The 26456-nt window shown below is 39.9% G+C and overlaps 1 protein-coding gene across 2 annotated transcripts in view; it reads right to left on the reverse strand.

The window, feature by feature from the left end:
- Positions 1–697: 697 nt before the first annotated feature.
- TSPAN12 (tetraspanin 12) overlaps positions 698–26456 on the reverse strand; it is a 44575-nt gene continuing 18816 nt past the window's right edge. For both annotated transcript variants that reach the window (XM_086473189.1, XM_009959303.2), the window contains 4 exons: positions 15159–15233; positions 10738–10845; positions 7761–7904; positions 698–1352 (listed from right to left, as the gene is read on the reverse strand). In XM_086473189.1, coding sequence (XP_086329315.1) covers positions 1047–1352; positions 7761–7904; positions 10738–10845; positions 15159–15233 — 633 coding nt within the window. In that variant the 3' untranslated portion in view covers positions 698–1046. The remainder of the gene's footprint in view (positions 1353–7760; positions 7905–10737; positions 10846–15158; positions 15234–26456) is intronic.

Consider the following 26456-nt stretch of genomic DNA (forward strand, 5'->3'; position numbering starts at 1 on the left):
CCTCAATAAATACATTTTAACGCTGTTTCCAGTTGGCATTTTAAGCCACTAGAGAGCTCTTAATGAAGAAGCCGCCAAAGTATAATTTCTCCTTATGTACTTTTACAATTATTGCAATAGCATCCAGAACTGTACACATTTTCCTTGTAGTCTTTTGTTTCTACCTTCAGGGGAATCACAGACAGGAGAAGAGATTTATCTATAAAAATGTGCTACTCCCATATTGATTCCCATTTTGGAAAGAATGTTTAAGGTTTTCTTTCTTTTCACTAAGAAATAGTCCATAGAACAAACTGTTTCAAAGAAGAATTCTCCAGAATTACTCAGAAAATTAAAGTCTATTGTCCAGAGTCATAGTTTTGTTTTCAATCCCTGTTTAATATATTTAAAATTTAAAATTAAACAGTTATGTTAGATAAAAATAGAAGTTTTAAAACATCTTTAACAACAGCTAAGATAAAGGTTTTGTTAGAAAGAGACTCTCGCCCTTTTTACAAATCTTGCAATTTAAATCCAAGTATTTACTTGAATTGTAGTTCTGCTTTCCATGCACACACAAAACCACACAATTATATATACACAGATCCCTGATTAAGACATTTTCCAAATGGCTTATTAAAAGTGTAAATCAATTTCAACTGAAGTCACATTTTGTTTGCCCAAGGCACAGTTGTTTCTTCAGAAGGTGAGCATTTCTTTTCCTTTCCTGTGATGCTTCTTTAGAGGTTGCCTGTTTACCTGTTAAAGAATCAGTATTTTACACATCACGCAGCTTTTCACAATAAGTTAAATATTACTGTGCCCAGCGAATGAGTGCCTTTTAAAAAACAAACAAAATCAATTCTGTTTCATGGCTGAGGCCATGTCTAAGAGGCTGACAGGCTTATCCTTCTTCTCGTGCTGGCCTCCTCCACCTCCATTCATTTAGTTGTTTTCTGAAGCATACGAAGACTCGTATATTTGACACACGTGATGGAAAAGAACAAAAAAAAAACCAACAAAAGCTGATTAAAACCCTTTGTGACTTATCAGATTCATTGCATCACCTACAGCTCTTCCATTTCAAAGTGTGTGTTAAAGCTGTTTGCCATGGACGTATGTTCAAAGATCCTTGTCAGGCTTGGTTTCAGTAGCTCCACGGAATGACATGACAGCTGCTGCGAGGTATCACTCTTCAGGGCCATGATCTGATCCGCCCCAGGATCCCTTCTGTCATAGTACAGAGCCCACAGCAAAGTAATAGTGAGGATCATAGCCAGGATCTGCGTTACTCCAATAGAGATTCCTAGAAATCTCAGCACTTGCAATTGCTTCGTCCCCCTCAAAAAAGTGTACATTTTTTTACCGCATCCCTATGAAACAAAAGTAGATTTAAAAAAATTATTAGTCAATAGTATGTGGCTTGCAGTTCCCAAGGTTCAGCTCTTCCTACCTAGCGCTGGCTTTTCTGGCTTCCCAAAATTTCTCTCTCGCGTCCTTCAAACAATACTTGAAAGTTATTTTGCCTACTTTTTAATCGCTTCCATACTGTGATTTAAGTTTTAAATTTTTTTAAATTTAAGTTTTTTCATACACTGAGAGGTTATCGCATGTAACAAGCTTTAAGAAATCTGTGCTAATCGATTTCTGAATTGAAGAGTAAGTTGATTTGAGTTTTTAATCAACCATCACTGATTTTTAAAGAAACTCAACTTGTCTCGTGAAGGTTTAAAAGCCATTAAATCCTCTCCTTAAATTGCACATCTTCAAAGTTGCCAACTATTTTAAATTCTTTAGACATTTTCTACAAATAATACCACAATCTTGAGGTTAAAACAATATTCTAGGGAAGATCTACAGACCTGCATAACCTCATCAGTGTTTCTTCCACCTTTTCTTTTCTAGTGTTTTATCTAGACTCATTACATGCCAGTTTATTAGCTCTGCAGAAAGTCCCTAGGGAGCAGAAAAAACATTACATACCAGACACCTCCTGGGTAAGGACCATCAAACAGAATAATCTTTAGTGGAGCACTTACGACAAATTTCCAGAACACAGTGGGTGCAAGCAGACTTTCTTTAGTACTTAGTGTAATACATGTGGCGTTACTCCTGCTTTTTATTCTTGAACTAGAAGCATCTCCTCATTGCAGAAAACATATCCACTTACACTAGTTACACTCTGCCTACCTCCCCTATCCATAGACTATATTTAAAAATTAACTAGCTTAATTTCTGATCTGAATGTAGAAAATTCCCTGTCAATTATTGTGATGGTATTATACCAAAAGCCAGTTTTGCCTCATATCTTGCGCTGGGCTGTTGCTACTTAAAACACAGTAATGTCCCAAACTGCTCTGAGAGTAGCTGTAACAACCTGCCCTGCATCAGGCTCTGCACAAACCCCGGCAGGCAGCTAGACCCTGCTCCAAAGAGCTGACCATTCACATGCTGTATTAGGAAACTGGTCACATACACCACTTCTGCAATTATTTACGGAATAATAATAATACTTACACAGAAGTAGTCTAATGAAAACTACGTTAAAAGATCACAAGTTGATGCTTCCCAGAAATGCAAATTTAGCTCTTTCCAGACCACTAGTGCATGCTCCACAGTTTGCTTATGTGGCCAACTAACTATTGTACAAGGCTTCAGGAAAGCTCCCAAGCCCTCGTAAGGCAGCAAGGATCCACAAAGAGGCATCAGCTCTGGGAACTACTGGATAACAGTGCAAACACAAGCTATGATGCTTGTTGCTCAGGAGAGGTGATGCCCAGTCTTAGGAAGGATAAAACCCTGAAGAGAGGGCCTTTAGCTACTCCAGCCCATGCTTATTCTCTTGTCTAAACTTTGCACAGCTTCACAGCACAAAAATCAATGGAACACAGCCACCAATGGAAAATTCAGAGTAAGAAACCAGATGGGCTAACACCACAGGTACCAATAGGCATTGGTCCAGAAGATGACATCAGGAACCCATCAAAATGGGTAGTCTAGTCTTCATAATGTCATTTTTGCATTTATACCCTTACTACATATTTCTTATAGCTTTTCTATGAAAAGAAAGCAATTGATCAAAGTGACAGAATCTGAAGACAGAACATGGTAAGTAACACTTTTCAATCACACTGAAATTCCCCAAAGCCAACAATCTCAAATGCTACAGTCCTGAATGTATTTGACAAAAGGCCCGATTCTTGCCTCACACACAAAATTCACACTGCAGTCAACATGTTTTCATTTAAGATCTAAATAAAATTAATGTACTATATAATTGTACCAGAGTAAGCTAAAGGATCTCAATGTCTTTCCTTCATTCATCATTTCACTGTGTCATTTTCTACACATTAACACAGTTTAGACACAGAACAAGGAGTAAAAGTTGATCTATGAAATTTGAAGAGAAAAAAACACTGCAGCAAAACCAATGTAATTGAACTTGATGAGGAACAAAAATTATCGCGATGGTGTCTTTTTTTCCCATCAGCTAGAAGACAGTGTTGTAATTATACTGCTTTCCAAATTTGTTTTTAATTACAGAGAAACTGGCTGCATTTTAATACTTTTGATAACTTTAAGGGATGAAGGTACATGCTGGTCTCAATTTTAAAATGCCCAACCACAGCAGTATTCAAATTCAGTTCATTCGCTGCCTAGAGGAAACATCCATTAACAGACAGCAGTAACATTAATGCCTACATCTCCTGCAGTACAGACACATAACTGAGACAAATTATGCCCAATCTAGATAGACTGCCTCCCTCCATTTAATGATGTTCTTACAGTTCTGCTCTAAACCATGTTCGAAATCAGTTTCAAAACTGAGAAATATCCAGCCACCCCCATTACCCTCACATATATGCATTTTATTTCTGCTTAGGCGACACATTCATAGTTGGTAGCCTGCAATTAAAGAGTACATAAATATACTTTCCTTGGCAAAAGGAAAAGTTTGTCACTAAACAGGGAGCTCTTGTTGACAACTCAAAAATAGTATAAAATTTTGCAGACATCGTTCCGAAGAATTAGCTTCAAACTCCTACAGAGCTATAGATTAAAGGCCTGATTCATATTTATTACAAAGGCCGTATTATATTTTCAGTCTTAAAATGGAAACAAAGCATGTATTTCTGATTTACTGCAACATCATAGAATAAGGACCAGATCTTAAATAAGGCATTCTCAGAGTAGAAAAGATAGACCATCAGCATATTCAACAGATCTGTTGTATACTCAGATTTTGAGTATACTCAAAATTATGCTACAAAACAGAAGTATTGAACATACAACTTTGGTTTTTCTGAAGATATGAACACTCACCAATCATTTTATCTAGACTACAGTTCACAATCACAAGACAGGCAGAGCCCCCCTTGCCCTCAGTCCACAACAAACCTCCAAGGCCACATCGCCATCTGATGCCCTTCCCTCACAACTATACTCTTTCTAAGGTTAGTCTGTTCCATGAACTGCACCAAAGGTGAAGCTCATCAGAGTAAAAGCAGTCCAAGACAACTAACGCATTGGAGAAACAGCTATCAAAATCAGGGGAAACATGATTCCTGTCAAAAATACTCTCAAGCAGAACTGTAAGCAAGCAACACTTCTTTCCACCAAATTTTATTGCGAAGAATTCCAACTTAGACTACAGAAAGTGCCAAGATCCCAGCAGAAAATTACAGCACAGCTACAACAAAACAATTTTATCAATCCCAGCCAAACCAAACTTCAGTTTTCTGAAGCACTACAAAGAATCTTTCTGAAGTACCAGAATGGACTCACGAACATTTACATAAGCCAATTTTAGGCTAGCAAGGCTAATCTCATCAGGCTCCCTCTCAAACCACCAGACTACGCAAGTTTGTTTTGAATTACTTTCTAAAAAAGCTTTTCTCCTTCAACTCTCCAAAGCAGAAGTCAGACAGATTAGCCTTGCAACTGTACGTCGGTTTCACACGATGTTGATAAACATATTAACAAGTATACTGTGCGAGCCCGTGAGACAACCCACAGGCAAGCACAATGGGAAAAAAAAAAAAGAAAAGTTTTGCCAACCAAATATTGTACATATCTCAAAAAGTAACAGAGTACTTTTGTGGCTGGTAAAACAGAACACAGCCTGTCCCTTTTTTGAAGGGATTCTGCGGTAGAGAACCAAAAATATATTTTTGCTAAGAGCTGAATCCATTAAAAATGCCCTGGGGTATGGTAGGGAAAGAACCATAAATGTGCCCTTCAGGTCTCTCTTAGGAAAAAAGCCAGGCAGGCTTTCTTTTTATCAAGTGGGTCTTAACACAGCCTTTATGTTCTACATTACGAGTATCAACTTTGGCTATTAATTTCTTCAAGTAGAACCAAAAGAACCTGAACATATGAAGTGTGCAGAGAATGTCTCAAAACTTTCCTGGAATATGGCTGTGGGAATGAAACGTTAGCAGAAGAGACGAGATGAGAAAACCTTGCACTCCAGTGACTAGTACTTCTCAGAAATTTCTGCACTTCCTGAGCTGAAAAATTAGTTTTTCATTGAGTGACACTGCTGACATACTCTCGCCTTTTCACATAAGCAAATGAACATTCTGCAGCTTCCATACATTTACCTCCTCGAGGGGTCTCTATAGCAGAGTTAGTCTGTATCATATCAACACATATCAAAATCCGGAGCGAGTCCAGAGGAGGGCTGCCAAGATGGTCAGAGGGTTGGAACACCTTTCGTACGAGGACAGGTTGAGACAGTTGGGCTTGTTCAGCCTGGACAGGAGAAGGCTCCGGGGAGACCTTATAGTGGCCCTCCAGTACCTGAAGGGGGCCTCCAAGAAGGCTGAGGAGGGACTTTTTACAAGGGCCTGCAGTGATAGGAAGAGGGGTAGTGTTTGGAATCTGGGAGAAAGCAGGCTTAGACTAGATACAAGGAAGAAGTTCTTCATCCTGAGGGTAGTGAGACACTGGAACAGGTTGCCTAAGGAAGCTGTGGATGCTCTCCATCCCTGGCAGCTGGATGGAGCCTTGAGCAACCTGGTCTAGCGGGAGGTGTCCCTGCCATGGCAGGGGGGTTGGAACTAGATGATCTTTGAGGTCCCTCCCAACCCAAACCATTCTATGATTCTATGAATACTGGCAACAGTATTACAAAAAGCAACCATTATTGCAGAGTGAGCCACAGTTCATTCTTCTTCAAGAATGCATAAGAGACTGGCAGGCCCCAGAAGAAACTTGAAGGGCCTTCCCATTCAGAGACTGACACTTCTAAAGCGTAACCAGTTCTGCCTGTGCTGGAAGCCTTGCCACAAGGTAGGAGAGGCTCTGCAAGTAGCTGGTGGAAAGAAAACAGATTCCGCCACTATCTTTAAGGTCCCCTAGCACAGACCAGCCTTCTGAGGCACCTGCCTTCTGGCAACTCTACCTTCTCTCTTCCTAGTAGCAGCACACAAGGCCTAGGATGGATGTCTGAAAGTCCAGAACAGATTATATAATTTCTGCTCAAAGTCAATGCCATACAAATCCAGCACATTGCTCCACATCAGTGACACCATTTCCCCAAAACCTGTTTGTTCCTGGCAACAGCTAATACTCATCTCGGCTTGTTTAGACAGTGAATCTCCCCTACTTCAGAGGAATCTCTCCATAGCTCCTGAACAAGAGCCACATAAGAGATTCTTGTAACAAAGTAGTGAACTAGTAGTGAACTGTGTGACAAGATGAAATGGTTCTTTGGGTGCTTTTCCATAATGCAGAGTTACAGTGTCCACTGGAGAAGTTCATGCTGCAGTGTCTGAAAGCACACTTCTCAGGCCCATTCTCCTTCCTATGCACCCTATACTACTCTTAAAGCAAGCAAGTGAAGAATGCACCTCTTCTCAAATCCTCATAACTATTTGACTGAGCCATGCTTTTTATCACTACTGGCCTATCTGAACTGTTGGTTATTCTGGTATTACTGAATGCACAGATAAAGGTCTTCAGAAGTCTGTTAGCATTAAAAAAAAAAAAAAAGTAGGTAGCAAAGCAGTCTCCAGACAAAGGTGGCTTTAGACACCATTTTTGTGAGAACAGCTAGAAGAGTTTTAGTAGCGAACATGTTGTTTTTATAATTTTCACCCTAAGAATAGTAATGACTTGCTTCTACGACCACCTCCCTTACACACTCTGAGTTCAAATAGGTCCTCTCCTGGTTTTAAGGCTTTTTTTTTTTTTAATCCTTTAAAATAATAATACTGTAATGTAGTAGAGTGAGAAAGAAAGGGCATTTTCACACAGAGTTTCTGCGCATAGTCACAGCGGAGCAACTGAATTATCTGCCTCCTTGCATGAGCCCTGTTAACAAGAGAGCTCTCATCTTCCAAAGGACTTCTCAAAAGCATCCTTCACTGTACAGACCACTAGAGTCCTCGTTACCATAGGTAAGTAGAACTTCTCTTAGTTTGGCAAGCTGGAGACTGGACATTACACCAAAACTTTTTTTTTTTTTGGTTGGAGCAAATTTCATCTCCAACCTAACCAACATAAAACAAATACCTCAGCGTTTAAGCACATCTCAGATGTTAACTGTATTAGCTATTAATTTAACTCACTTCCAGGTAGGGGTGGGTGGGATTCTTCCTTCCTTCCCCCACTTCAGCATTAGTAAATAATAAACATAAATAAACACAATAAACACTTTCCATAAACACAATTACTCTACAAATATTTCTGCTGCACTGCTTGTGATGAGTTTGGAAAAGGACTGAATCAGGAAGAATGTACAAAGCCTTCCAAAATACCCACATTTTTCTTCTTACCTCCTGATAAAGGTCACTGAGATCCTCATGATGTGCATGCTTGGAGCATCCTGGGAACTCTCTGACACAACAGGAGTCAGGCGGCCAGTCCATCTCTGTCATTTCCAGCCAGTCTGTGAAGTACACCACCCCACAACATTTAAACTGCAAAGGAAGGATTAGCCAAGATCAGCAATAATGATGCTACTCTTCATAAAAGTAGGTCATCAAAAAAGCTACATATATTCCTGTTAACAACTTTCAAAATATTCACGTAAGGCTAAAAGCATCTACAAAAGCTTCCACGTATTTTCTTTTGCTGTACTTTGACACGCTAAGCAACATGAAAAAACCAATGTAGTGACCAATGAACACCTCAAAAAGCCAATGATACTGCTCTGTCCTTTAAATCCCAACTGCTCCCTCAAAGGATGCTTCACAGAAATTGTCCTACCCTGTAATTCTGCTATCCTTACTACAAGGAACTAACACATGATAATTTCATGTCAAAAGAGTTACTAACGAACAAGTATTCCTACTACTGAGCAGTAGGAAAAGATGATTAAAGTCATACTAGTGAGGACTATTCCTGCAAGGCTACAACTACAGACACATCTGTTGAAATCCAGATGGAAAATACTTTGATTTCTCTGAATACAGAAAAAAGCTTTTAAAAAGTGCGCAAAAATGTATAGAAATCACATTTGTGATTTGCCGAAAGAAAAAGGAAAATGGAAGGAAGGGGTTATCACACTAGAATAAACACTGCAACAGAATCAACCATAAAAGTAGGAAGCCTGGCTGCAAAGCAGATGAGCCATAATTGGCTATAAAAACCACCAGGACTAACAACCTGCCTTCTCCTCTGCCAAGCACACTAAGAAATTTAAAGCCAAACGACCTGCCTACCACATTCCTAGCAACATTAGATTTTCTTCGTCATTGGATGGGCATGCAAAAAGGCCTTGCTGCAGGAACAAGATGTTGCTTTTTTTCCGTCTGGATGTTCTTCAGCACCAGCGTGAGCGTTTGTAAGTCATCACCTGGTTCCTTTGATCCATGGGCTTGGGAACATTTGCCCCCCTTACCCGCTTCAGAGAGAGAGTCCTGTACACCATGCCACTCCTCAGTCACTATCAAGGATCAGTGCCCAGACATCACGTTTGCACACGCTGTGCCATGACTTCACCAGTTCTCTTACAAATCTTACTTCTTCCTTTTTCACCACAGCTTTAACATCTCTGTTATCAGTTCGTTAGTCACTCAAAATCCTCTGAACATGGGACTTTCTAAGGAAAGATCAAGCTTTGACTCCTCATTGTAACTGCAAAGACCACTGCGTTAAACATCCTTTTCTTACTCTCAGATCTTCCTCCCTGCCCCCGTAAAGTTCTTCCTTCTTGACTTCAGTTGACCCTTTCCACCTTTAGCATAGCCACAACTCGGATATTAGACCAGCAAGGGGGTTGGGGGGAAAATGCATTTCCCATCTCTCTCAGGTGTTGAAAGATACAGAAGAGCACGCACAAAGCTGATCAGGGCTGAATCCTTGGGAACAAAATTGTAATTACACATTTTTTCTTTAGGAAAAATATTGTAATGCTGACTGAAGCAGCACAGTGCTCATTCAGGCATAAAGCACATACCAGGCTCACACATCCACCATCTGAGTTACAAGCAGACAATAAAAATTAGAGTACACCAATTAAGTAGTAGCTGTAAAAGTGCCTTCTCAGTTCACTTCAAACGTTCCCCAAATCATTACTCTGGTCAGAGATGGAATATAGGAAATCTAACTTCTAAAAGGAACTCTTGCTCCCCTGGAAGAGTTAAGGCATAGTTGAAATTTTATTACTAAAATTCATATTCAAACCAGCCATTATGATGACACTGCAACAACAAGGAGGGTAAGAGGTAGCTTTTAATTTAATCAACATATACATTTAAACCAAGATACAGTATCAGCTCTATTCAAGGAAAATCAAGACCATTTGATTATATGATCTCAGGTACAGAACAGACACAAACACTCTACCTGCACAGGAAGAATTACTCGGTTTCACAGAGCACTTGCATAGCCAGAGGGGACTGGGGAGGGGGGGGTGTGAGTGTTTAACCTCATGTAGTCCTCACTCTTTCTTTCAGGTTTTAGTATAAATACAGACTAACCAAGTGCTGCCAGGAAATGTTTAAATAAACAGGAAACCTGTGCAACAATGATAGATTTCAACATTTCAACAAGGGCAGCACAATGACAGGCATTTCAAGAGTCCTCTTCCTGCACGTGAGTTATATTTGGAGTTAATGGGTTTTACCTTGGGCAATTTCATGTTTTTGTAACATAATACTTCATTCTTTAAAAACGGTCCTGAATTTTAGTAGGCTAGAGGGCACAGCTGTGAATACAGAAGGAAGCTTTTTTGGTTTGTTTCCCGCCATCCTCCAGTAAAAGGAAATAAATACCCTGATCACTTTCTCAAACCACAGCCAAAGAGACAGTGTTGGCATCTTTTTGGAAAACTTTCTTTCCCACTCATTTCCAGCTAACACATATCTTAACCATGACAGCTCCATGAAAGGAAACTAACAGAGCCTTACAGGAATGGGAGTGCAGTTTAGTATTAAAACTGCACATAGAAGTTTCATTTTACTTTACCTGCAGATTTTTAATTTTATGTACATCATATTCTTAAATATTACAATAATCCTAAAAGATGTTGGTGTCCTAACCTTACTGGCAAAGGAGAAGATAGTGTGAGCAATTTAACTTAATTTAGTTACTTTTTTTTTTTTGCATTTTAATGTCTTTAGGGCCTACAAAAGCTCAAGAGTTGGATATCAAGTGATGTTAAAAGAGATCACCACTACACAGGGTTTCACATGAAATGAACTTGCATTTATTTACCTATTCACTTAAAACCAAACCTTTTCCTTTAGCACATAAGTAACACTTACCAAACATGTATTACCTCAGCTCATAAATCAACTGTCATCTTACCTCTCTCTGGAAGAAATTCCAAGCATGGGTCAACCACTGGTACCTAGGTAGGCCGTAATTGGTCATTCTGGCTTTCAGCGTGATCATATCAGACCACTGCACTGGAACCTGGAGCAAGGAAAGAAAAGTGATTCACACAACAGATGAGTTGGCTTGTGGCTCCAAACCCAGAACTTCCACCTTTTCTGAGGTCTTTCCAGTGCAATGACCAAAATAACCATATGCAAATAAAGCAGGAAAACAAGTGCTTCAATTTTTACAATACTGAAACTTTACAAGCCTTTATTAAAATATCAGGAAAATGTTATTTGTGACCTTTGCTTACAAATTAATGTACACTGCAAAAAGAGCTGCATTTTGGAGATTCAGAGATAGCTGGGTACAATCTGATTATATCATTAACAGATTTTTTTTACCTGGCATAAAACTTGAACAAAGCCCCATCCAAATCATCAGGGATGGCATTTGTCTGCCCTAGTTCAGGTATCTCCCTGGAGTCTCCTTAGTCAATAGAAAGAAACAGGCAGCCGTATGGGGCAGTTCATCTCAAGATGAATATTTGAAACAGAGCAGATGAATCACTCCCTTCAAGTCTTAAATCCACTAAGGCGACAAACTTAGATTTAAACATCTAACTTCCAAATACATAAAATCATCTGAGATTAATTCTACCCTGAGTCTTTTCAGTGGCTTTCTGGCTTCACCTGGAGTCCTGCACGCATGTATCCTGAATGTACTTGATTTCAGTATCTTGCTCAGGCACAGTAAGAAGGAAGTGTAGACAATGAGGCCCTGTGAACTTTTTCCTTCACACACACTCACGACCTTGCAAATCTTTTCTTCTGAAAGAAGGAGTCTCGAAGTATTTTTCTTTCAAATTTGAGTACTCAGAAGCAAGGTGCTGGTGCTCTCCATTGTCAGACTATGATCCTCAGTTAGTAATTTATTAGAAACAACAGAAGCACGTGCTATGGCACCTGGCATACGACGCAGGTAAGAGTCAAGGTAAGAAACTAACTTCTGTTCAGCAGCACACATTTCAGTGTGCCATCCTAAAACAAGGAGCTGAAGACTCTTCAGTTGCCCTTCCAGGCACACATACCATTCATGCTGAGTTTTGCCTTTTTCCCATTAGCCTTAATAGTCACGGTGTAAGAAATCGCAATTGCAGTATCAGCTTTCATTTGGAGGGCGGGGGAGCCCAGCTCCTCTAGTGGCTGTGACTTAGCTGTGCTGTTCAATTTGGAGTGAATGGTAACCGCATTCTGAAGATAGCAATAAATGTTATCTAAGAAAAAAAAAGTGATCACAATACTTCCCAAGGAGCCTGGTCTTTTTTTGTGCTAGATGCTCTACAATATAGGGACAATCACTCCCTGACTGACCCTCTAATCCAAATAAGCACATTTGATAATGTCTCAGTATCACTCCTAAGTTATACTACATTTTTTACAACTGTGGTAAAGCTTCATATATCATGCATATGAATATATTAATAATATCCCAGAAATTTAACACACCTTTCACTCAGCAGAATTTTTATTTCTTAAGCTATAAAGCATTGAACTCACAACTGTCCATGTGAAAAACGTTAGCAGTAGAGTACTAAAAGACACTTAAAAACAATATCACAGAATATTCCTACCACAAACATTTACACTGGTCACTATAATAAAATAATTTGGTTTTGTACTTAATGCATTTCTCTTTCCACCACATTGGAAGTTAGCACTCTGCTTTCTTTGGATAATATTTGATATTGCCACGATTAAGCTCAGATTTGCTAGACTATTTTTTTATTATCTTATTTGAGTTGAATACAGTCCAAGGTTACACATGTAACACAAGGCGTCCAACTTCTTTATGAAAACAATAGAAAGCAGGAAAAAAAAGAAATCAAGAAGTGAGAGAAGGAAATTAAAAGCAAGTCAAAACAAACTAAACCCCACTGTAGGAAGGCAATTTGAATTCTGGAGCTAAGGAGGGATATCGGAATCTGTGCGTTTGACTGACTTACCTATTAATTAGCTTCCCCTCAGCTCATGCACACCGTAGTGCACAATAATACATGATCTTGAGATGCATTTGATTGTACACCAACACTTTCCTGTAGTGTGTAGACAAACAAAAACTAGAGATGCTGGTTTGATTTTAAAGTTCTGTAAAGCTCGGTCTGCTGTTGAGATCTCCTTATTCGTTATTATTTTTCTAATGAGTATCAAGGCTTGACCAATACCCAGGTAAGCCAAGAACCCACACTGGCTTTTCAATCTTGTGGGTGGAATAAATTAGTCATGAGGCACACTTCACACTGAGAGCTATCATGAGCTGGAAGGAAAACTGCTTATACAAGGTCTCTTGGAGCAACTTGTGCACACGCCAAGGAGAGCCCATATTGGATCAGCAGAGGCGGTTATGCCTCAGTGACATTTTGACAACATCACCCACCCACCTACACTAATGCCAACTGATTCTCTGAAGCCCACCAGGAGCTCGTGTGATTTCATGCTACACTGAAACCAACATGACATTAAGTCACCGCTACAGGTATAAAAGGGAGTTTTCTTATCTTTATCAAGTATAGAGTAGGAGAAAGCATGCTCTAGGAAAGCGACCTGCACAGGCATGAAAGAACCACTGAAAAACAATCGCGCTTTTCCAGACTGCACGTTCCCTATGGGTCTCAGCAGCAAGAAACCTGAGTCTGGCCCACCCCATCACACAAAGAGCAGTAGTGTTGGACAAAGGAAATAAGAAGAAATCAGATGAAAAGAGAAAACAAAAAAAAAAAACACCCCAGTATTTCAGGGGATAAGGAATAAAAATGTATATAGAGGGAGAAAAGAAAAGAGATTAAAAAAAAAGCAGCTGTTGAAGATTTTTTTTTTTCTGGTCTATTTGCATGCTCATGTTAATACACTCTAACTCCTGGGAGAACGAGGAAGAACTGGAGGAGCATGGAGTATCTGTGTCCACTGTGACCCACTGCAGAAGGTACAGACATGAAGCTCAGCACCGCTTCTTTTGGCAAAGGGGTGCAGGAACTGCCTTGTGTTTTTCTGGAGGGAAGCAGCATCACCAGTGCCTTAACGTGGTAGGGTTATGCCAGCTTTTATCCAACTGTCCCAGGTTTGGGTTTCAGTAGCATAGCACATAACTGAAAGCTTGGGGGTCACGCTGAAACACACCATAACGTCAGGTTGTCTTAACTGAATAGCAAAGGCTGGAGAAGGCATGTACCAGTGCACTGAAGGCTATGTTATTTTAGGCAGCTTCCACTGACAAGATTTCTGTGGAAAGATGGATGTTAGTTATAACTGTCATCCCTGGCAAAACCCCCGCAGAGGGCAGCTGTGCCCATAGGATAAAGCAAGCCTCTTGTCTGCATTCCCAATTTTAAAATGCATCAACGTAAGCTGACATTTAAAGTAAAGGGATAGCCTTAATCGCTGTTATATTAGAACACCCGTCTGGAATCTGTACCGCAAGGGAATGAATGCTGATGCAAAGTGCTGCCACATAACTTCAGACTTCAAATCTGCCAGAAATTCCTTTAGTCCCAGAACCGTGTAAATATCAAGAAAGCTCCGTTCCATCTTACTGCAATGTAATTGCTACTCGCTGTTGGAAAGACCAGTATATTGGGCATTTCTTGGCAGCCCAGAGAAAATATTTGTTCCTCTATTCCTAAAAAATGTACCAGACTGAGTACAAGACGCAAGGATATAGCCGCCAGCAGAGTAACATTTCAGTTTAATTCCTGCTCAACACTTACCCATTTTCTTGCATGATGTTTACAAGCCTTCAGTTTGAAAATTAAAGGTTGGTACAGCTATAAAAACTAGACAGAGATAAAACCTCTTCACAAGTTTACAGAAGAGTGTTTTACAGCTAAGACATGTTTTGCTTAAAACTGGCATTTATAGCTTGTGGAGGCAGTGTGAAGATTTCGGCAGACAGCAAGTCCTCTACTGAAAGAACACACTGTCTGTTTACAACATAGTACACTCAGCTATAGCTCTTTCAAATATTAAGTTTGGGGAAAAATCCCTTCAAATTCTCACATCTCCTCTCTCAAAATACTTATCTTAAGCCTGAAGTTCATACTTGATCCTCAAAACTTCCGCTGACTTCAATGATAACCTGCCTAAGCAAGAATTAACACAAAACAAAGTCCTTAAATCAGGGGCTGAAGGATTTGGCTCTCAAATATAGACGGGGTGGGAAGAAACCCAGATAGGACCTTCCAGACAGATAAGCTTCCCCAGAAGAATTATCTGTTCAAAAAAAAGGCAGTCACTAGAAATTAGACTGTTGGAATTATGAACAAAGATAAACACCACGGCAATTAAAAAACAGATAGCTAATGAAAATCTTTGTTTTCTTCTGTTGAAAAAATGCAGCCTCCTTTTCTGACTCACCGTGATTTCCTGCTCATAGGTCCAAACACCACAGGCCAGTTCAACGCAGAATATTACAAGTAAGCTTCCAAAGTACTGCAGAAAACAGAACGGTCTTTGTTATTTTTGGTATTCAGGTTAACTTTGAAAAAAAAATACTTAAGAATATTAAAGAACATCTCAAAACATTATTAACATTTCACATGAATGAAGACATGGAATCTGAAATCTCTTTTTTTCAGTTCTATCCATTTAAACAACATATCCAAATCATGCTAAAAGCCGTAAGGGGGAAGAAAAAAAAAGAAAGATAAAATTGACAAAACAGAAGCAAACAAGGTTCTTGAAAGCTATATTCTTATCAAAGTGATTTAGGTATTTGAGGCCAAGCATAAATGTACAGGTACTCATTGAGGTGGATTGAAACATCTTTGTCTATTACAAGATCTAACCTTTTAACTATTTAACAATAGAAAATACGTGTATAAATGAAGCAGCTGTTCAGGTATTGGTAACGACAGTTAAGAAAAACTGGTTGCTGCAATTAAAAAGAGTAGGACTGTCTTCTGCATAGCATCAACAAACTCCTTCTGAACTGCACGATAAAGCTGCATGAAAATTAAGACTGCTTTAACTGGGTTCTCAATTAAAGGTAACCCATTTAACTTTTATTTAAAAATCAAAAACACACAATCACAATATAAAATAGACTAGAATAAAGGTGTAATTCCATTAGCAGGATACAAGCCAAAAAGCTTCCAATTTAGTAATTTCATTCTGGAATCTACTTAGGGCAGGTAGAAAAGACACAAAACATGTACTGAGGGTAAGTGATTTTTTTTCTTTTCTATTAAAGGGTGAATAAGCTATATTATTTAAAATAGAGAATATATAGATCCACAAGTGTTCGGATTTAACAGTCATCTACTTGGCACCTTTTTTATTCACCAAGTCTGGAACTGAGTAACACACAGATACCTTACCAGCTACTGAACAGTGTCTGGCCTTAACTTCTACTTGCTGATCCAATCTAACTCCCTGAATTAGGTTTGCAGATACAAACAGACAAATTAAAAATATACATATAAAAATATTCATGTGAATTTAAGAGAAACCTGTACTCGTACCCTCCTCCTGCAAAGGTCTGTTCAATAAAGATGGTGTTGAAAGAAGAGGTCCTGTTTTATGAACCTCCACCACGTTACTTGCATCTTCACAGTCTCTACAGCTGAACAACACATCGCACGTCCTTACAAATCAACATTGTAAGCACGTGCAGAGCTTCAGCATAGGCCTTCAATAACCAACATGTTCATCCTCCAAAGTTCCAAAGAGGAAAAAAAATTGAGCATACCTTGTAAGAACAATGATGCTTTCTCCAAAAAATAAACTCATCAGGTTCTAGACAATGTATACACTATAGTGCCTGCAAGTTATGCAAAGTGTTCTTTATAAAACCATGGAAATCTACTTTGCAAAGTATTTACTTGCAAAGGAAGAAAGAATGCCACATGCTTTAGCTCTTAATTCATTAAAAAAAAATACGTTTAAGGACATCACTGCTAATACTGGCATTTTTAAGGGGGAGAACAACTAAACGTTTTGGTAAAAAGAGAGCTGGAGTTCTCAGCTGTCAAAAGAAAATTGCAATGGCTTTATACTCTAATTTAGTAACAAGTCTGGGACTGCCTGCTACCCCCAAAAGTTATACAAAATTCACGGATCATGCTGAAAGAGATACACCTGGGGGCGTATGTATGGCATTCTCTGGAAAACTCTCAAATTGCAGTTCTTTGTAACATTTCATTCATTTACTAACCTTAACATTTGAAACTTCCACATTTTTGTCAGCATATAGTTAAGAAAGTTTGTGGTAGCAATTGGAGACAGAAGAGCTAAACCCAACATTTTCTCCAGTTACTGAATATAGCCCAGGATAGAAAACTATTTAGCCAGATTCACTCATAAACCACTTCTGGGTCTGCCACAAATTGAGCACTCCTAACTAGCTACATCTGGATACATCAGGGCACTGCAGAATCAAACCTTCTGTCCTGAAAAAAGCACATTTTCTGTCCATAAGGCAAAAAAACCCAAGAAAAGACACAAAGAGTTTCCACACATGAAAACACATGCTGGGAACTGAGCAACTGCAGGCACACCAAACTTGCACACAGGAGCTTCAGTTTCACTCTGTTATTGAAGGGGAATATTATACCTCTCTCTAAATGTAATGGTTTGCAAAACAAATAATTCTTACATAAATCGTGTGGGGAAAAAAAAAATCCTCTAACCATTATTTTAATTTATTACCTCTAGTTTCCATCTTCCAAATACAGAAATTATTACTGGCTTCACTGCTTATTGCTTGTCCCCAATTAAATTCCCACAGGAGTCTGAACACTAAATGCATCTTCCTGCATTTACACACTTCTGCTTTTTGCCAGAAACAGGGACTTGGTTTTGAAGCAAGGCTTAATATTTCTTCCTATGGGCTGAGTGGCTACGTTGTGTAAAGGAGATTAAACTCACTGAGGAGCATTATTGTGCAGTACACTCAAAACTGCACCAGCAGGTCACTGATACGACTTTCTATAGCACATCTCCCTCAGAACTCACCCATTGCTGAGATATTTTCTACTGATTTTTTTCAGGGGGTTTTGGGCTGGTGGGTTTTTTGTTGTTGTTGTTTGGGGGGGTGGGTGTTTGGTGGGGTTTTTTTGGTTTTTTTTTTTTTGCAGGGAAGAGGGTAGGATAGGGGAAGGCACAGAAGGCAGTGAACGGTTTTGCAATAACTACAGGTTATCATAAAATAAAAAAAAAAATCTACAAGCAATTAATGCAAAGCCATGATGAGAACTAAGACCTTTTACATGGCTAATCCTACACACTTTTAACATTTCTCTTTTGTAGGCAATTGCTACTCACTATCACTCCCTCCCTAGTCAGACCATGCAAAGTCAGAAAATGGAAGTGGTGCCGTGATCCTGTTACAAACCCAGTGGATTCAGTTTCACTGAAGGATTTCCTCCAGCAAGGTTGTGAAAAGCTAAAATGTTGCTTCCTTGAGAAAAGCTGAACAACTGGTAGAAAATACCCTTTTGAGAGTAACAAATCAATGTAAAAATATTTGCTAATAAAAAAAATAAAAATAATGCAGTAGACGTTCACTGCTGCTCACTAAGTCACAAATACATGTGGCCCAGATCCTAAACTTCAGCATCCCTGCAGTGTCAAATGGATGTTGTCAATTAGCAAGAGCTGGTTCTCCTGCAACCTCCTCATTAAGCTTGCTCACCACCACTGGCCACAGGGGAGGGAGGAAGGAAGGAAGGAAGGAAGGTAGCAGCTCAGTTAAGCAGTAGCTTTCCAACAGAAGCATCTCCTCTAATACCTGGAACCTGAAACCAGCACCTGGATTTTTCTTTTCTACAGCAATGGTTGGGTATGTGTGTGTGTGGCTCCACCCTCAGAGCACAGAGCTGCAGCACCGACAGCCTCCGGAGGCTTAAACAACTGTACTTTTCCAGCGTATCAGTCCCGAAACAGAGGTGAAGGACCTGGGGACTCTGGAGTTCAGGAGAACCCTGTTCCCCTTCCTTTCTTGTGCAAGAGAGTAAACAGGAAACAAATGGAACAGAAACAAAGCCGTTACTGTGAAAACCATTTTCAGAGAGATGTGAAGATAAAGGGATGAAGGGCTAAGGAAAGATATTAAAGACATTCCCTATGTAATCACCAGACCCTGTTCTGCTGGAATACTCTTCACGTGGTACAGGTGTAAAAGTGACCACAGCTGACATCCTCAGCCTGCCCTGAAACCTCCGATGCAGAAACCTCACATATCAACAGCACAGAAACCCACGGCAATTAATGCTACCTCCTACTGCAGAGACACTACCAGATCATACGCAGCTACTACAACTTGTAACAGCCTACAGAGAGGTCTTGCTCTTCTGCAAGTCAGACATCTCTAAGTCCGCTTCTACAAGGAATTCATATATAAGACAAAAAGGACAGTATGGATAGTGAAACATAGTGAATGGAAATCCAATGATGATGAAATTCAACCCCAGAAGGGAGGTAACCATTAAGTAAACAATCAAAGATAGAAAAAAAAAAAAAAACCACAAAAAAAAACCCCAACAAACCAAAAATAGAGACTAGCACTGAAGTAATAGGTTTTGGGCTAACAGTTACCTGCATACAGGAGAACTTGATAAAGCACTAGAAAGCTACATGGTATTTTCAAATATGCAATTAAAAAAATCAAAATAATTCAAAACTATTTTTAGAAAGATCTGTATGGACTGTCTAAATAGGATCAAAAGTTTTAGTCTGAATAAAATTCCTGCACACTACAGTGGCATCCCATAAAAGGGTACAAGTCCCATATAGGCCAGTGCTCCATACATGGAACATATATGCTCTGGCACATGCCCAAAATGTCTTCCAATCTCTCCATCTAAGGTTAAAAGCTGAACTACAAAATCAATTTATCCTAATTAAATTATGACAGGTTTTTTGCTATTCTATTTTCTCTGCCAAATTAAGCAAATCACCACTACTACTGAATACGTTACAGGAACACCTTTCTTGATCATCTCAGCCATTTAAATACAAACACAAATAAATTAAAAAAAAAAAAAAAACAACAAATGCAAGCACAAAATCACTATTACTGAATCTAAGATACTTTGCATTTGTTTGAAAGGTGTTTGTTCAAACAACTCCTATTCTGTTCAGAGTAATGCTGAACAGCACACACGTGAAGTGCCTCTCAATGTAAAATCTCTCCCTTATGGCTTTCTATCCTGCAGAGTACGCAATTTTTTTGTTGCAATCATGGGCAACTGCAGGGAAGGATATAAAGCATGAAACACAGTCTTATGTTTTTTTGCAGAGACATAATACAAAACTCTTACTATAGTTCTAGAGATTTTTCTGTTTGTCTTGAATATGCCACACAATTCCTTCAATTAATTACTTAATTTGTGTATGCTTTTCAGGCAACAGGTGAAGAGAACTGTTGAAAAATAACCTTCTATTTTTGTTACTAACAAGGCAACAGGATGATGGAAAAACTGGGACTTCAGAAAAGAGAAAAGAATGTTGCTCCTCTTCCCACCACAGACCCCATTTTAAATGCCCTTCTCCAAAGCATTTCCAAGAACACGGAATTTTTCAGAGATTTTTTTGACAGTGGAAATATTAAATTCTGATTACATTTCGCAAAGGCAAACTAGAGTTAAAACCCCAGTGCCCTGCAGCAGACTCCTTCAGTGCAATAAGCCAGGGCAATGTGAATACCCCAGTGCCCTATTATCAGCCACCACGATAATCCCACTGGCACAGATACAAAACCCACATGACCGTCCTCTGAGGATGCCCTTCCAAACTCTAGTGTAAACATTACGCCAGAAATAAAGCTAAGAGCGGGAGCCCTCATAGAAATGTGATGACTTAGGGTACCTAGTGACCATCGAGTCACTATGGCCCTCTGGTGCCAAGCAGCCCAGGCAGGTAAAGGTAGCCAAACTACAAAGCCATGCATAGCCAAGTGTGTTCCTGAAGTGACATCACTTTTTTCGCTCTGGGACAGCTGGGTTTGGTAATTTTTTGCCAATGACCTACAGAATGCCTCATCAGCATTCAGCTACTATAACCTGTAAAATCAGTGGGCTGTTAGCCCACGCACAAGAAGAATCAAAGCACATCCCCAGTCATGTTTTCTTGTTCCCCCTCGTACCAAACATGGTATGATCATTTTGTTTGCAGTTTGGAAGTGTGATTTGAAGTAAGGCAAGGCAAGGCAACTTGTGAAGTCTAGGCAACTTGTCAAGTCTAGGCAACTTGTGAAAACACAAACTGAGACAGGGTTCTGAAGCAACCCAAATTTCATCAGAACTAGAAAGGCACAAGAGTGGCTTAATTCATGTTTTTCCTCCCTCAAACCTTTTGGTTTGCATGTTGCATGATGCTCCTGTTACTGGGATTAGGACCCTATTTCATCTGTTCTGACAGCTTCCTAGTTCACTACTGTCATCCTAGAAAACCTGAGGAGACTTCAGAGTCTACTAAATTCATGCCTAGAGAACAAATACACCCCATCACACAACATACGCAAAATACTGACTTCTTCTTAAGCCCATTTCCAGACAGTGAGAAAGCAAGAGAGCATTCTTTGTAGAAAGCAAATAGCAATGGCAGGCAGGGACTAACGACTGGAGTGAGAAGTGGCAACATGGTGAAGAAGTGAGAGCATGAGGGATGTTGCAGCTCTTGAAGAATCTGGTCTACAAGACTGTAGTAATCCTTCCATTTTTGAGCAAATGTGCCTTTCTTTGAAGGATCAGTGTACTTATTAATGAATCATCATTCATGTGCTCTGTATTTCATTTAATAAACATCTTTTTTCAAGCTTTATGATTCTCCTCCCAAGTGTTTTTCTTTTGCCCCAGAAGATATAAAAATTCCCACCACACCACCACCCCCCACCCCAGACTCAAGAAAAACCACAACCCTTATTGTCAGAGCCAACGAAGAGTAGCTGATCAGCAAGTCCAGCCTCCTCAGACTTGCTGTCTGGTGCTTATACCACCTCTTCTTGGACAATGTGGTCCATATGGCAAGAGAGGCAGGGAAAGCTCTGGGAGGGAAGGACAGGGGCCAAAGGAGATTCCAAGGGTAAGGCAGCTGCAGAATGAAACCTTACGGGAATCTAAAAGACCGGAGTATATGGTATGTAAAACAAATGCCAGAAGATTTTATGAGGGTTATACATAGCATTTCCCAACGGCTAACAGCCTGAGAGCATCAGCCTTTCTCTTCTGAGACACAAGCCATCCAGACATCTGTCTGCACCCTGAGAAATGGCAGATGACCACCACTACTGGATCACCAATAGGAACCAGACTCTTTCTGTGCAAAACCTAATAAAAACTCCTCCCACCCTCAGTAAGTTACAAGCTATGATTCCCTTTATTTTTGTTACAGTTTGCAAACTAACAAGGTTATTTTAATGATTAATCCAGCTATACTTCTTAAAAATGGAGCACACACCCATTAAATGGAGTCAGACAAGCTGCATGGAAAACTGAAATCCTCGGTTTATCCATTCCAGCAGCACAAACTTTCCCCTGCCCCCCCTTCCTCCCTCCCCAGCTCCCTCAGCTCTGCCCTGAAGGGATTAACAGTTCATTTGTCATTCTGATTTAAAATTTGGTTTACTTGCTTGACAACGTAGAAATTTGTGAGACGCAGTCACAAGTCAAGAAGGAAATGGGCTGAAACCACCAACTTACAACATTAGCTACTGAATGCCATCCAGTTCTTCAAAATAAATACAATCCACAGCAAAATATCAAATATAAAAAATTTATTTTAGATTCGGTTTCCCAGATCAAAGTTTTTATCAAAATGTTTTAAAGCCTGTGACCTTTGCAAAGTCCCAAGTTTTACATAAATAGTTACCACTTTTTCCAAAACCTTTATAACTAATTTGTTCACAGCCTCAATTCTGTGAGATATTGATGACTTGTTTCAAATTTTTACTTTAACTGTTAATCTCTGCTTGTATAAAGAAACAGGTATTTCTTTGGAAATAAGCAAATGCACAGTTCAGACAATTATTAGGATTTATTTGCTCAAGGCTCAATTGCCTCAAGTCAATGAACTCCAAAGAATATGGGTCACTGCAACATCATGATAAAGTACTGAACAGAACACAGGTAAAGACAGGTATTAACTATAATTTCACAGCTTACAATATTCCCTTCCCCCTTCTTCTCCCCTTATTTCATAGGACTTATATTAAAAATTGAACATTTTCAAAATACAGCTCACTTCATCTCTCTATCCCCTTTATTTTCTACCAAGAAATTAAACACCATAAAAATGCTTCTTTAGTCAAGAAAATACTTTTTCCTTGTAAAATTGACCAATTTGGTGCCAATACACTCAATAACTCTGCCTCAGCACGCCCCAAAACACTTAAAACATTCACCATTTTGAGTGAAGAAGTGCTCTTAGATATAAAACCCATACCACAGCCCCTGTGCACATAGCAAAGTATCTCTGTGGATAATTAGTCAAAAGGGCAAGAGAAGGCAAGAAAGAGATTAATTTACCTGACAGGGCATCCACTCCATAGTCAGACTGTGGCAACAAGAATGCAGTTAAACCACAGTGTCAAAGCACGCCCCACCAGTGAGGCTGGGCTGTGTTTCAGAGAAGAGACAGAGGTTTGGCTGGGCTTTGTGGATCTGTTTACTCATTTACTCCTTCCTTGCTCTCAGGGACTCTCCCATTCTCTGTTCCTTTCAGCAGACAAAAAAAAAGCCAGGCAAATAAGCAATGAGAAAAGAGGAGCTGGGAAGGACAGAAGGGAAAAAAAAAGCACTATGGGAACAAGACCACATAGCATCTCAGCAGCTCCCTATCTTTTCTCAGTCAAGATGTGGCATCCCTCATTCCCATCATGGTACCACTCCCAGCCTTCTAGCCTCAACAACTCCAGTCCCTTGAACCTACTGTCATTATCAGTCCCTGTCTTTTCAATAGCTTCCTGGTACTCACTTCCATCATTCCACTTCACCAAGCTTTCTATTATGATCTTCCCTCCTCTGTTCACCAGGGAGCATCACTCCAGAGCCCTTTACAGCTCTGGTGCCATTTCAGTCTCTTCTACTGTCCTGGATATCAATGACTTTTAAGAACTTGGAGAGAGGAAGCAATATTAACAGCATAACAAGTGGGAATGGGGGAAAACAGGAACAAGGAAGATAAAAGGAATAAGGCTTGCTCTGAGGCCAGGCACAGTGACACCTAGTAAATCCAATACTCAGGACACACGTCTCCAAAAACAGGTAAAGCAGACACCCCCATAAGGTGAGCCTAGAAGTACAGCATGCAGTGAAAAGTGTGTCACAGAAGACCAGGCAGCACGTTTCACGCTAAAAACATACTGGAACCATAAAATGACTAATGTCAACAGATATTTACCTTTTAACTTAGCACTGTACCTTTTTGCAAAAGGATGAGCACTATTGCAGAAGTATGGAAAAAAAAAAAAAATAATTGATGGCATCATGACCACACTGTCCAACCTTGCTGTCATAAGTCAAACACATTTCCCTGAACAGTCTTCAAGGGTCTAGACAGCTCTTGTTACTTTGAGCCACTAGAGAACTGCAAGTAGTACCGTGCTGCCTCTGCTCTGGTACAACACAGCCGTGCATTCAGGGCAGCTGCTAAGCGCTGCGGTGAAGGAAGCAGATCATCACCGTGAGCGCAGCAAACATTTGGATTTAAGCCAGGCATTTGCAAGAAGACCTGGACACTCCCACCAACTCAATTCCTGTCGTGCCACTTCACTCCAAAACTCTTCCCTCCACGCTGCTCAAATATACAGCTGCTCTTGCTTGCTGTTTGTTCAGCAGGCAGCACCCTTCATCTCTAATAACCTAATAACCCGTAACACTAGGCAACTTGTATCTCTCGTCTGTAAGCTCCCTCTCCTAGTTAAGAAAATTAGGCACTGTTCAAAGCACTTGCTTTTGAAAAAGCCTTTTAAGTATGTACACAGCACTGTACGCTTACATTGCAGAAGACAAGGTCAACAAAACGCTCCTCACAGTTAGACAGAGGTTGGCATTGGACCCCTGGACCAACATAGTCCCCTCCAATGCACTGGGAGCGCTGCAGAGCGCCCCCACTCCTGCAAAGCCCAGCTTTGCTCTGTGGTCACACTGTGGCATCACCAACACCGATCTCAAAAACCTAACAATTTGTTTGAACCTTAAAAATCCTGATCTGAACAAAAAGAAGCTTACCCTCTATCCTATTTCAAGGCAAAAAGACGCCTAATAATGATCAGTACAGGCATCTCCTCAGGCAGTTCACCTTTCGACTGAAACTTAGAAATATGGAAAGAAAAAAAACATCTCTGTACTTATTTTCTTGAGAAAGTTGCTTTTATCTGAAACTACTGGGGCATAATAAAAGTTGGTGAACTTCAAGTGGTTTTTTTCTCTTACAAGTGGAACTTCAAACAAGCAGCACTTCAAAATGCAAGCTAAATGTCCAGCCCCTTACCTACCCACTGACTATCTGAAACCGGGTTTTAGCACAGTACTGGCTTCTCATCAAACCTGTACTACAGTATTATAAACCCACTTAAACCTGTCTTTCAAGAAGGCAGGCCAACTTGTCTTGTGAATCTGTTTTCCTCCTGCTCACACCAGATTCATAAACGAGCTCCTGATAAAAGGCACAAAATACAAAAACAAGCTCAGTCTCTGTCCTGGTCTAATTCTAAACTGCACGAGTTTACACCAAGTATGTGTGTCAGTTATTTCTTCCCTTTCAATGCTTGGTAGTTAAATAATTAAGAAATACTTTTGGTTGGTAAATAGCAATTTCAGTGCCAAATGTTAGTACAAGGTATTAGAGCAGCTGTGACTGTGGTAAGAGTCCACATAGGTCAGAACAAATATCCTTTATTACTACAAAACAAATAACCTATATTATGTATTATTGCAGAAATACGTCCTGCCACAAAAGGAGGAAAACAAAAAACTTAATTATCACTAAGCTCTGGTACTAATTTATGCCAACTGTAGCCACAAGCACTGCAGAATAGTTGGTGCTGTGGTACCTTAGAGAAACTAACATATCACACAGAGTAAGAGTGCATTGTAGGAAGATATTAGCAGATATTGTTATCTTGCAACATAGCAGATGCCCAAATTTAATCACCCCTACCACCTCTGCATCCACATGGACTGAAATGGGTGTATGGGTAAGGAGGAATCTGCTCAAGCGATGATACAGTCAGTGGTTTCCTGCCATTCTTCAGACAGATTTCACAGAAACCACCTTCACCAAAACCGCATTTAGCTAGCTGAGAACTACTGACATGAAACGGCCACATTCATGTTAGGTTTGTCACGTCTCCAGCTTACCTTTTCAACCAAAACATAGTATCATTTAATTTTGCCTCTTTATGAAATATTTGCCTGCTTTTAAAGAGATCAGTTTCATTTAATGATGGTTTGTCTGGTTGTGTCTCAACTCAATTAACAGACAATTTAGTCTGCCAAGTACCAATTTATAACCACTTCATAGAATCACAGAATCATATAATAGTTTGGGTTGGAAGGGACCTCTAAAAATCATCTAGTCCAACCCCCCTGCAGTGAGTAGGGACATCTTCAGCTAGATCAGGCTGCTCAAAGCTCCATCCAACCTGACCTTGAATGTTTCCAGGGATGGGGCTTCTACCAGCTCTTCGGGCAACCTGTGCCAGTGTTTCACCAC

The sequence above is a fragment of the Leptosomus discolor genome, chromosome 1 (assembly GCF_034619465.1).
Source record: "Leptosomus discolor isolate bLepDis1 chromosome 1, bLepDis1.hap2, whole genome shotgun sequence".
NCBI classification, from domain to species: domain Eukaryota; kingdom Metazoa; phylum Chordata; class Aves; order Leptosomiformes; family Leptosomidae; genus Leptosomus; species Leptosomus discolor.